At 41.2% G+C, this 13,525-nt stretch overlaps 1 protein-coding gene across 4 annotated transcripts in view; it reads left to right on the forward strand.

Annotated features, from left to right (window-relative positions):
- The window catches only part of march5 (membrane-associated ring finger (C3HC4) 5), a 33,372-nt gene that overhangs the window by 11,265 nt on the left and 8,582 nt on the right, over positions 1-13,525 (forward strand). For all 4 annotated transcript variants that reach the window (XM_044215228.1, XM_044215230.1, XM_044215227.1 and 1 more), the window contains exon 2: positions 3,487-3,689. In XM_044215228.1, coding sequence (XP_044071163.1) covers positions 3,487-3,689 — 203 coding nt within the window. The remainder of the gene's footprint in view (positions 1-3,486; positions 3,690-13,525) is intronic.

Genomic DNA, 13,525 nt, shown 5'->3' on the forward strand with positions numbered 1-13,525 from the left:
GTTTCATGTCTTCCCTACAGTCCCTACAGATTTCAAGGCAAACCAAAATGTGAGTCAAACAGATGATTGATGCACCAATAAACTGGGACAATGTGGAAAAAATTGGCAGAATGTTTCCGATCACAGGCAGTGGATCATTGTGGGAACTGATGGAGTGCAATTTTTTTTGTTACATAGTGATTGTCAGTAAACCCACCAGACCTCCTCCATACTTTGAAATGCATTTAAGAGTTATGGGACACATAAGTTTAGCAATTAGAAATGTCCAACTGTGCTATGAACTACAGCTCTAATATTCCTGATGTGGTAATAAACATTTACTTCCTAGTGAGAGTAAAAAGGCAGGTTTCCTCCATTCCAGGCATACCTGTTGTTAAAGACATGAAATGGAACAGTAAACTCTAGATACATCTTATCAGGTCAGACACAGGCACCTAGTTGTCTAAACCCTGTCAGAGAAGAGATACTGCCCTGTCTAATATCTCTCAATCTGCATTGGGCTCAGTTTTAAACCAACCTTTCACATGATAGTTATGGAATGGATAGACTCAGACCTGAGTTTAAATTGGTGTTAATGCAGTAGAATAAATCTGCAATGTGTATTGGTGGAGGTAATGATGTATGCATGCTATTCCCTGGGTTTTGTGAATATTAATCTGCCAGGCTTCTTTCCAGAGTTATTAACACAAATGTCCCAATGTGAATGCCAAAATGTACATAATCACAGCCTGAGAGAAACATCTCTGTTACAGTTTGTCTCTCCTCATTGAATTTATGCCAGGGATGTATGTATGGGAGGTGTGTGTGTGTAGACTAATCATTGTTTCATTCATCCAGTGAAATGCCAACTGTTCAAGGTTCAGTGTAATTATGAAAATGAGAACATAAATGTCACACACGGATAGTCAGGCTGTAAATGGGTGGAAGGCAGCAGTCATCCCTGAACCAGTGGATCTCCTAGCAACAAGCAAGTCCCAGGCCTAGTTGAATGCAAATATGGCTTAAAGGAAAATCTTGACATTTTGGATTTTAGTTGGTTGTCTTCATTTCAACAATTATCACACTGGTGTAGAAATGCATTTGTTGCTAGTTTGTTAGAATCAGTAGAACTCCCTAGACAGTTTGGGAGCATGGCTGTGGTAGTGATGGCCTGGTTTTTCTGATTTTCTTAAATCAATAATTCAGGTCTAACCTATAACTATTTTCATTGGTACAGCAGCTAAACTGAGACTGTCACTGGGCTAGACTCTTGAACTTAGCCTCATGCAGTGAGACACGGGTGGTGAACCTTCCAGCCAGTCACATGCTGCTGATTAATTATGGAAAAGCAATATAATGTCTCAGTCGGATATGTACTGTGGTAAGGTCAGAGAACTTGGATATCAAATTACCTCCCAGATGTTGGATAGACAGGGAGCGGAGGAGGGCTGAGGGGGTGTATTGTTCACAAAAGGAGTCCAATTAATTAGAAGATAGTACAGCAGACAGGCCAAACATACTAATGGCTCCTTTCCTGTATGTGAGGAGGCATAAGTTTGAGGAGGTGGACTCTTCCTGCCTCATACCTCTTTTTAAGTGGAAGAAGTTTAGTCAGAAGGACCTTCACTGTGTGTGCGAGGAGAGGAAGGGAGGATGTGTTGGGATGCTTGTGGGCAGGAGGGGGGTGTTAAAATATGGTTTGGCTTGAGGCCAGAACAAGGCATTTGTCTGGATGTCACACACAAGGGGAGACTGCGTCGCCTCAGTTTGTCTGCAACCAAACCTCTTCCTGCTTTCACTGCATATCCTAGCTGTGGTTTATCAGAATACTGTGTTCACTCGCACAGGAATTCCCTGGTGAATATAGGTTTGAGTAGCAATGTGATTAATCCTAAAGGCAGTGTCAAAAGAATGTAGCTCCAAAGCAAAGCAAGTGGCCATATTCAATAATAAGGAAGAGAAGAGATGGTATCAGTCATTGTGATATGATCTGAAATGTAATCCCCTGGAAATTTTTTGCCTAGTATACAGATGGCAGGATAAAAGGCCTGTTTGTATGAGGAAGTGTGTGTGCATTGAACAGTTCCTGCCGTGCTGTCAGATATGCTTGACAAGCAGTCAAACAGCTTGTTTGCCTATAGGGCTTGTGTATTGATCTTGGCTGATTTCATGCAGAATCAGTGGCTCAGAGTGATGCTGTTTGTGTGTGTGTGTGTGTACCATCTAGGCCATTTAGTCTGGAGTTATTTAAGAGACTTTGATTACTACCTCTATCATTGTTCCCTAAAAGCTGCAAAATGGCCTCGCCGACACATTTCTCAGTAAGAATTCCTGATATAAGCCGAAACCTTTGACTCATGCTGAAGTGACTTTGTCTTGCTGACTGCCGGCTTTTCACTCAAAGGGGACATCAAAGATTACATTAGTCTTGCTTGCTCTCTTTCACTCCTCCAGTCTACCACACACAACCAGATGCTCACACACATGTGCCTCAATGTTAAAAAAGCATAACCTACATACAAACAAACACAACAACATATAGCTGACAGGCCCGTGTAGCTGAAATACAGCATTTTATTAGAATTCCATGGTCAGATCAGATCCCCTGTCATAAAAAAACATGTCGGAACCATGGACCGCTTCAGGAGAGAGAGAGAGACACTGACTTTATTAAGCTATCGTCGTCTCTAATACCAAATATTACAAGGGGGGGAAAAAGTGTATATTTATTTTTGATTTAACCTTTTATTTAACCAGGAAGTCCCTTGATATTAAAGTCTCGTTTTCGAGGCAGACCTGGCCAAGATAGGACACCATTACAAGGTTACAAAATTATAAAAAAGAACATGTCACAACAAGCCAAGGGACAACAGACACATAATACAAAATCCAGCTTAGGAATAGCATTTGCACTAGCAATAATAATTGACAAAATTATAAAGCTGTAGTGTGTTCTGAAGGTTATTCCATGACATAGCAGAGCAATAGGAGAATGCTGCTCTACCAAGTTTTGAGCAGATCCTGGGTACCCGGTAGAGCAGCCATCTAGTGGGGCGAAAATCATAATAGCTGTTGGTGAGATTACACAGATATGAGGGGAGTTAACCCATTATGGCTTTGTAAGTAAAATATACCAATGCTGCTGTCTACTTAGGCTTAATGAAGACCAGGAGACCAGATCGTAAGTACACTGCGATGTGACAATGAGTTGAATATAAAACGTAAAAAACTGTGATACAGATTCTAGGCAGCGAAGTGCAGAGGAGGCAGCATACATGTAAATAATGTCCCCATAGTCTAGAACACTTAAGAACATAGCCTGTACCAGTGTTTTCCTAACTGTTAAATTAAGACTGGCCCTAAGTGTGACTTAATGTAACTACCAAAAATGTTCATTTAGAAATCTACAACCTTTTTTCCAGTTTTCAGGGTGTGTGTGTGTTTGTTTGTTTGTTTGTTTCATTGTCTTCATCCCACCTGTGGGTGTGTGTGTGTTTTGTTTTTTAGGAGTTGCTGGGTGTGCTTCGCCACAGATGAGGACGACCGCACGGCAGAGTGGGTGCGTCCGTGTCGCTGCCGCGGCTCCACCAAGTGGGTTCACCAGGCCTGCCTGCAGCGCTGGGTGGACGAGAAGCAGCGGGGGAACAGCACAGCACGCGTGGCCTGCCCACAATGCAACGCAGAGTATCTCATCGTCTTTCCCAAACTGGGTGGGTCGCATTGCACAAAGAATAACACTAGGGCTGGGGAGATAAGCGGTAGGCTTAGAGGCACAAGCTTAGCTTTTATTTTATTTTTCCTTTTAGGGCCAAGATGCTTCATTACAGATCAGTAAGCATGGTTGAAAGTTTGTGTGCTTGCGGAAAACTTAACAATTCAAAATTATTATGGGGACATCCTTCAAATATATCCTTCAGTTATATTTTCCAAGGTCAAGTGTGGCTGCACGTAGCTTTCGCTAGCTTCATGAGTTAAGATTCAAATTGGCTGCCCTGGCTCTATCATATTCATGTAAGAAGCAATTAGCAAAAGTAGGATCAGGTATATTCAAAACTCAGAGAAAATTATACAGGAATTTGTAATGGATTGTGACGCTAAATTGCTTAAAGGGGAACTCCGATTTTACACGTCAAAGTCTGTTTACAGCTCTCAGGGAGTACTACTGCATATGTGGAGAAAAGTTGTATAAAGCCTTTTGTGACTCCAGAGGGAGCTGTGCGAAACCTGATGAATTGTCTCAAGTGTAGGGATGGGGATTGAGACCCGGTTCTATAAGGACCCAGTTCCAAATTTCTGAAAACCTGAAAATCAATAAGGTCCGAGCTTATCGATACCGCTATCGCGACCAGCGGGTCCTATAACGTAAAGTTATGTCTCGAGACGAGAGTCATGTCATTTAAATGAAATCACTGGTGCACAAACACACATCGATTGTCTGATAAAGTTTTTGAATTCACTTGAATTGCCTGCCAACTGCCATTAAACTAAACAAAGAAGAATTGAATTGCCTCACGCCCTCGTTTCGCTTCGTTTCTCATTTGGTCAATTGGTTGCTTGCTAGGACGGCTGAACGTGCAAAGTGGTCAAAGGCTCGGCTACATTTCAGTAAAGCCAAAGATAAGGAGGAAGCAAAATGCCATTTGTGTTCTAAGTTAATTTCTTGTAAAGAGAAGGGGGGTACGACATCAGTGCTAAAGCACCTCAACGTTGCACATCAGTTAAAGCCAAAATGCAGTACCTTCGACTGTCTTTGAGTCGGAACACCGCCGGCTCCGGCTGCCGTTGTGGGATAATTATCCTCCTCCACCCAAGGTATGCATGGTGCGTGCACCCCAACTTCCCCCAATTAGCAAGTCCCCTTCATTGACAATAATAATCCAATTGATGATAATCCAAAAATATGCAATCTCTTAAAGTGACAGTACATACATTAACCAACACTTCAGTGTGAAAAAGAAAGTTATTGAAACATAAACAAAACAGTTTCTTCACTATTCAGCACATTTTACCAAATTAAAGATGTGTCCCTTGCTGTCTGTCTGATAGAAGAACATTTGAAGGGCCGAGTAATGAGTTGTGTTTAATGATAGGCCAAAATATGTTTAACATTCGCCAACTTCATTCATTTAGATGGTGGTCAGCTCAAGCTCACCCCATCTTTATTGGTGTAAAAAAATGTGTTGGACATTCATTTCTGCTGATATATTATTTTACTATTCTCTGTATTTCTTTTCAAATAAAAGCCCAGGATCAGCAGTGTTTATTGAAGGCTAAGCAAATTTCATTCTGTTCAGAAATCAGTCACAGACTCAGTTATAGTACAAGTTCTGTTAAGAATTTGTTTTCGTCTAGTCTTTCCACCAAATTAATAGAAAAGTATCAATAGTGGTATCAATAAAAATTAACGATCCCCATTTTGCATTGTGGGTAATGTAGATGCCAGGTTTTGATCAGGACTATTTGACAAGACTATATCTCTAGTTCTGCTGCATCAATTTGGATGCTTTTTTGTGTTTCAGCTGTCCATTGTGACTCTTGACAATGTTACAGGAATGCAATGCTAAATTGATGGAGTACTCTTAAGTGTGTGTGATGCATGTTTATATTATGAAGAAATGAAAAAGATTGCTGGTTTGTGATATAGCACTGTTAAATTTGAGAAACTGCTAAAAAGTTTCCAACTTGTAATTCTGAATTTGATTTGTCGTTCTGTCAAAATGTCACAACAACTCTAATTTTCCACCAGTTGTCAACATTGAAGCAGCATTATAGAGCAAATTTCTATGTAAATACACTGCTGAAGCTCCTCTTTGAGGGCCCTCTTAATAGCTGCTGCTTGTGCCTGTGGCTTGTACCCAAAGCTCTGAGCTATTCAGTTTGTCTTGCCTGAGTGGATGTTTATTTACTCCGGAGCCAACATAGGTTCTGTGGTGATCTGGGTAAACATTTCCTTTCAGCCTGATGAGGAACAGAAGGGTGCTCGCTTGTTATACGGCCCAGCTCCTGGCTGATTGACCAGCAGCAGTTTAGAGAAGCTGCTGCCTCAATTATCCTGACACGTCAGAGTGACGAGGGCTTCCATTGTTCCAGCTATGACTCATCTAGTGAACATACACCATACCCTGCTTATTTGGCCAGAACCTCACTATTTAGTTTCTCTCTCAGATCCCTTCATACTCCAGTTGAGCAGTCCAACAGACTTGTCCTCATGCTGTTTGTTGCACGGCATTTTGCAGTGACAGCAAAATATTGTAGTAACAGCAAAAATAATAGTTTTATCCCTTTTGTTGAATTTTTACAGCCAAATGTCAAAACCTGGACACATACAGTACAAGGTTAATAGTGCACAGTTGTCGCTGGGTTACCCATCAGCCACTGGGCCACTGCTATTTCAACCTCAAAGAGAGAGAAGTTGCAATTTGAGACAGTGGCTGGCCCTAAGACAATGTTAGCCTGAAGGAGGCCTGGCCCGGCTGGTAAACAGGTTCATGTATATTTATAGTGACGAGGGGTGTGCTGTCACTCACTTTGGTGCAATGAGCAGAAGGTTTTCTCCTCCTCAGTAAATAGCCCTGTGTATGTCTGTATCTCCCTCTGAGAGCTGATTATTGGCACTTGGCTGGTTGATCCTATATATTTGCGAATGTGTCTGTCAACTCCTTTCTTCTTCGTGTTGTGTTAATTGGCCCACTAGGACTGTCAGTTAGTGCTCTATCAACCCTTATGTGCAAAAAAAAAAATCACACCCAGTAGAGCAGTCCAGCATGCTCCAATAGCACATTTAATTGTTTAAATGTGTTAAGTGATAATTATTAGATCATTAAAATATCATATTTATTGGCTCACAAATTTTAAAAAGTATATTTGCATTACAAAAATGTATCTGACTAATATGGGGCAGTTGACAAGGTTCCAACACAGTTTTCTGTAAAATCAGAAAGAATCGTGCCACATGAATGCACGTCTGACAGAGGCGTTCCAAAACTAAGAACATAGGAGATTTTCTGTCATGAAAAATTATTGTCACAGACATTTGAATCGAACAGAGCCATCATCTTATCAGTTAACACTTGTGCTTTTCTATTCTACTATGACATGTTGTGTCTGCTGTGAAAAAGTACGTATCGTACAGATTATTTCATAAGTTTCTTTTTTATTGACATATAGGAAATTGTGTATGCGCCCTGATGGTTCTCCACAATCAATTGAGTTTCATCAGTTGAAGAAATTTTCTCAACTTTCAACTCCAATTAACGTCACAGAAATAAGGTTTGCATAATTTAGTGTAAGTGGGTTGGTAGTGTAATCGACTTTGGGTGTCCATTACTTAGCACGCCCATTGTTTGTGTCAGGTAAAGAATAACTCTTTTTACAAATAGTTTTTTATTTTCAAATTCCTCAATGTACAGCAAACAGGGAAGCACAAAAATGAGTATTGATTCAGTGCAATTGAGGTGAAGCCATGCCTGACTGGTTGCCAAGCAACACTGTAAAAGGAAGTCTGTACTTCAGGCTATATTGGAACAGATCTCTCAGTCAGGGATACACTGGATATGCATGTATGTTTTCCTAGAGGACTGAACAAATTTATCTTGTATTTTTGTTGTGGAATTTCACAAATCGTACCTCAAAAAGTATTTTTGAGGTTAATATTCAAACTCAAGCTAAATTAAATGCAAATATATTCTAGTTCAGTCCAAGAGAACTCATCAGACTTTTTTTTTTCCCCAAAGAGGGTAAACATGTTTGTTGTCTAATGGTAGTCTTACTCACATGCTCTGGCTTTGAGACACATTATGAATTGAGACTCTGTTTCACACTGTAGCTTTTGAAGTCATGATCTAGACACATTGCATCAGTGTTTTCTCAGTGTGCCACATCATTATGTCTTTGTGGTTAGTTATTCTTGTCCCACTCTTTTTTTAAATTTTTATTTATAACAGCCATTGAGTTTTGTCCCAGAGGATAAAATGTTTACCCTCTGGCTTATCAGCTCCTGACACCCAAGTTCGTGTTCTTTTGTCATGTGTTCAAATGCTCAAGTGGTTTGGCCAACAGCAATAGAGCATTGTGATGGATGGGACAATGGTTTATTTTGAAAGGGAACTTCCTCTTTACTGTGTCTGATCTGCTCAGTGATGGCATCATTAGAGAATGTTATAGCAGTCTTCTGCCACCATCACCAATCATTTTATTGAGGATTTTATCAGCAACCAGAGCTTGTCACCTTTTGATTTAGCTGTATTTAACTTTCTCTGGGTTCCCTTCAGTTTAGATTCGACTGTGAGGATGTATGGGAGGAGGCTGCACATCTAACTGGCTGAGAGAGAACTCAGTTTTGCATTAGTCAGTGGGTTCCTCTGGTAATCAGGATATCTATCCTATGTAAATAAAGTTTTGTTTAGTAAGGCTTAAAGTGGGAGGGTAGTAAAACTGTGGGGGTAGGATGTATTCACAAAGTATCTCATCTTACCACTAGGAGCTGTCTTAAATTGTGCTAAAAATTCCAATGCTGCTGAGAGCAACTTTTACTAAGGGACTGAGAGAACTCCTGAGATAAGAGAAGGGGCAGAGTTGACCCTGTTGCTATGGCTGACATGTTTCGTATATGAACCTACTAACTATGACTACAGTGCTTTGTTGACAGTGAATGTGGAAAAAAAAATAAATTCATCAATACACTGGAGGGCGAGGAACAAAATAATTTTCCAGTTAGCCATCTTTCTCTCTCACTCACACACACACACACACACACACACAGAACAATGGCTTTGAAATGATCGGCCGATATTCAGTTTAAAAAAAAAAAAAATGCGATCAGGATTTATGCTTTCTAGTCGCCAATCACGAAAACTGATTGATGACGCAAAAAAAAATTCAGCAGATTTGGTGTCATTGTTGCATGCTAACCTAAAAGAGCACTTCACCCCCGAAATGATTTGTATATCAATTACTCTGTTGCCTTGAATTCCTGAAGAATTTGTTTTCCTCGCATGCCAATTCCTCCGCGTGAACATAGAATGAATCCAAAACACGCTTTCCAGATGTTTTGTTCCTGTTTTTAAAATAGCAAAACTATATCAAAACATACATTTAATAACTCTCCCACAACTCGTGCAGTATAATCCTAGTCTCATTTATCTAGTTGTATGCTCAATACGTCCAAAAAAAAAAACCTTGCTAATGAAATCATTTCTGGCGGAAAGCCCTAAAGGCAAACTAGTACTACACACCTGTGGTTAAATACTCTCGTGCATGCGGCTGAGAGCAACAACCAAGTGTGTGTGTGTAGTGTAGTCCCGCCTCCCACCGCTTTCACTGCGCATGTGGTCGCTCAGGCGCGCGACACTCTACTAAAATAAAACATGTCGGCAGTGTGGAACTTTTACAAAGTGTGTGAGACGGATGTAACATATACCATCTGCAGTCTGTGCCAGGATAAAATACCTTGTGGGGGAAGCAAGTTTTATTTATATATCTCTCCTAGGTTACGCTGCCACCTGGTGGAGATCACGACAAAACAGTCAAACTGAACTATAATACTGCTATATCAGCTGCTATAACAAAAAACCAAAACATCTGTATTGGCTTTATTTATCTCTTAGTTAACTGTCAAACGAAGTGGGCGGTCTAAGCAGTCTAAAGAGTGCATTTTTGGTTTAGTGAATAATTCTGACAGACGGCTGAACTCATCAGTGCTGCAAACTGCATGTATCCAGTGTCCCAATTCGTGCAGAGTTGCTCAAACCATCTCTTATTGGGTTGATTGGATTTTTTTGGTGAGCTGATAGGATCCTTATTAACTTGCTCAACATCAAAAAATGCTTTTAAAAGTTCGGATTTTTCCAAAACATAGACGTGACGAGGCGCAAGTAACTTAGGAGTCCTGTTTTAGTGAAACTGTTTTAGCAATAAAATGCTTTGTGAGGTACTCTTAGACCAAAGGCATAGGAGTCCTTAAAGTTAGGACTGAACTGCCCCTTTAACTGATTGAAGTTAAATTAATAAGCTTTAGTTTGTTGATTTCAAAGTCTAATCCAGCAGTACTCAAACTGAGTTCTTTGGTCATAGACAAACCTGTTTTTTGCTACAGAAAATCATAACTTTTTGCAACCCTTTGCTGTGCCTGGTTAATTCATTTACGCTATCATTTGCTGAAGCAGGTAACCAACCAGATTTCTGAGATGTGTTCTATTTATATTGAAGTGCTAAAACCAGAACCACTGAAGTCAAGTGAATTCCAGCCCCCATGTTCTGAAAAAGGTCAATTTTCCCCCTAACAGCTGAATGTGTCTGGACAGGAAGTGGAGCAATGGTTGGTTATATGCACAGAGCCTATTGAGTTTAGCGGAGAGCCTCCTCATCCTCAGGGAAAAGTGTCTTTTTCCTAATCCCATTAGCTAGTGTCAGACAGAGGTGGCGAGGGAGTCGTGCAGAGATGCTGGATGTGTCTGGGAGAAAGGAGTGGGAGTGAAATTGGGTCAGGGGAGGAGCTGACGGAGCAGCTCATCAAAGGCTGACAGAGCAGAGATGAGTGGAGTACCGCTGCTGCTCTGCAGATGAATCCATGAAATCACAGCTGTCCTCAAGTGTTTCCCTGGGACTTAAACATCACATTCACATATCATTAGAACTCAGGTCTGTGATGGGGACATTTCTAGATTATAAAGAACAGGATGTGCCTCAGACTCGATCCTTTCTAGCAGAGCACCGCATGCAAAAGTGGCAGGCTGATTTGCTAATGCAGTGCAAATACAGTTTGACCCATGTCTGACATCATGCAAAGTATTTAGATTTGTTACTTGGACTACCAGATAGGTGGGTTTTACCACATCGTGACTGTTTTGATCGGCTCTGATTTAAACTTTGCATTACTTTGCGGTAGTTGTTTTAAACTTTAGCATTGCTTGTTTAGGTTTCAGAATTGTGCAGTTTGCCGGAGGATGCATGTCAAACTTTGCGAACAAACATCTCAAACATATCATCCCACATCTGCATTCAGTGGTTACACAGGCAGATGGGCTCTTAAAGGGCTTTACTATATCTTGTTTAATGCTTGGTGAATAATATGACTATTAAAAAAAAAAAAAAAAAAATCACTCCACCTCTTAGCTGAGATTTTATTTGAACCGTCTGAGGAGTTCCAGTCTCTAGCTGCAGGATACGCTGGGCATTAGAGCACTTCAAAGTGAGCGGGAGGAGCACAGCGTTGTCTGTTTTGCTGCATCATTGCTGCAGTGTTCCTTTGCCATTTTTTAGTCTTTATTATGGTTATATAGACACAATGCTACCTTTTTTTATATTTATGATTTGCTTGTTGTACAGACAGCCAATTGCTCCATGTGTGTTATGCTTGGTTTAAAACATTAAAGCTCAGATATACATATTCTTCCTTTTTTTTTTAATATAATTTTAGTGGCTTGGCTTCACAAGCTGTGGTATTTGGCACATCTTTAATTAGCCCTCAGAATAATAGCAATTTCACAGCTTGGTGACAACACTGGGATGACGGGCTTTCAATTTGGGCGATAGAGGCAAAGCTGTGGACAGGTAGAGACGGGGAGCACTGTTGGGAGGTTGCCACAGTAGTTATTTTCTCAGGGTTGCTGCAGAGGCCAGCTCATTTTAGACGCTTGACAGGCATTACTCATGTTTGGCTCCCAGGGTGGGGACCCCTGCCTGCCGCAGGATCAGATTGGGAGGGGGTTGATTTGGAGCCACAGATCACCTTTTCTATTAACCCAAGTTTTGATTGTTTTCACTGACTTATGGCTCAGAAAATCTGGAAGCTACTAACACTGCAGCCCACAAAGAGTAGGGTAGCTATATGCTGTTCTGGCCCTATCCCCACCAGCACCTGCTGCAGAGCCAAAGCCAGCCTATCAGGCTAACTTGGCTGGCAATATAACTCTGAGGACGGCGTGTCCTTGCTGCTCCTTCTTTACTGACACACTGCCTAGAGAGAGTAAACAAGGCAGCTGAAACAGTGTGCCAGCATGCGTGCCCACTACTGAGAAATTGCAGTTGCACTTTTCCCCTCTCTCCTTCACTTTCCCCCTCCCCGCTTTTTAATTATCTTAATTATGGAATGTGCTGCCAGTGACTGAAATGAATTGCTCAGCTCTCCATCCTGCCAGTGGCCATTAAGGGCGACCCAGTTCCCTCCGGTCACGATGGCGTAATGCTTGGGCAGGGAGAAAGCAAAAGAGATTCCAACCCTGTCATCAAAATGTGCCATATTAATGCGCTCAAGCAATGCGAGATCAATCCGGCCGGCAAACGCAGGTGCAGTAAAAAGGATCTCTGGAAAGCATCAAAAGGCTGGCAGGTAGACGAGAGGGCGCTTCTGTGTTTAGAACTGCTTTTGAAATAAAAGTGTGGTATTTTCCGTAGCATATTAAGTAGTTTTAAAAGTGCCAAATGCTTCTGGCAATGGGTTCTTTCCTCAACAAGTGGCCAGGAGCACTGCTGTCTAAAGAGCAAGACCTTTAACATGGGCTGCTTAAAATGCTGCACTGAACTGTGTTCTAAAGTCAAAGCTTTTATAGAGTGAATGTACTCTGCAGAAATACATGTACAGCTAACAGTGGCTGAATTGTATACAGCTTGTGGCCAGTACTTATGGGCAACAGCCTCACGGTGGCCTGGCTCTACAAACAGCTTAATAAAGTCTCTCTTATGTACCAACTGTAAAAACCCATAACCCCAAAATAACCACCGAGCCCCAGAATAATTTTTGAAAGCTGCTACTTTTTACACGTGATGTGTAGGCTAATATAAATATCCCAGTTTGGTCTCACCGCTTCGGTTTCCTCTGCAGGCTCATGAAAATGTATCTTCTCAGGTGTTTGCATTAAATCTGTCCACGTCTTAACTGATGACTTGGAGATGGCTCGGCAGCTCTGCCAGCAATTCCCTTGCCGGCATCCTGTAACCAGCTACAACACGGCCGTCCTTAACTTTAAGTGATGGAAGCTTTCTGTGCTGCAAAGTCGGTCTGTTTTTTTGTTTTTTTTTTACTTGGTGTACACCTGCCTTGTAGCGTAAATGAACAGGATAATAAACAGACGGCGGATAAATTAAAGAAAAAACCTGAATAAAAGAGTGGAGAAACGTATCAAATGCAGATGCTTCCGTGCACCAGGGCTCGCTGAATGTAAAGGCCGTAGCATTTTGTTCACATCATTTTCATACTCACCAAACCAGTCACCAGATCTCAACCCAGTTTCACACCTTTGGAACATTTTGGACCAATGTGTAAGACGATGCTCTCCATCACGCTAACACCAGATTATATAACAATAACGTTCATCTTCAAATCTATTTAGTGACGTCTGTGACTGTCTCTGATGCTATATGTCCTTTTGTTATGTCTGGCTATGTTTGTTTTTCTTTCTATCTGCTGTACTCAGGTCTCGCAAAAGAGTTTTTGATGTCAATGAGATGACCTGATTTTAAATAAAGGTTGCATATATAAATGAGGGAATATCTTGTGGAGGAATGGTGTTCATCCCTCCAATAGAGTTCCACAGGCTTGGCAAGAAGC

The sequence above is a fragment of the Siniperca chuatsi genome, linkage group LG11, assembly GCF_020085105.1.
Source record: "Siniperca chuatsi isolate FFG_IHB_CAS linkage group LG11, ASM2008510v1, whole genome shotgun sequence".
NCBI classification, from domain to species: domain Eukaryota; kingdom Metazoa; phylum Chordata; class Actinopteri; order Centrarchiformes; family Sinipercidae; genus Siniperca; species Siniperca chuatsi.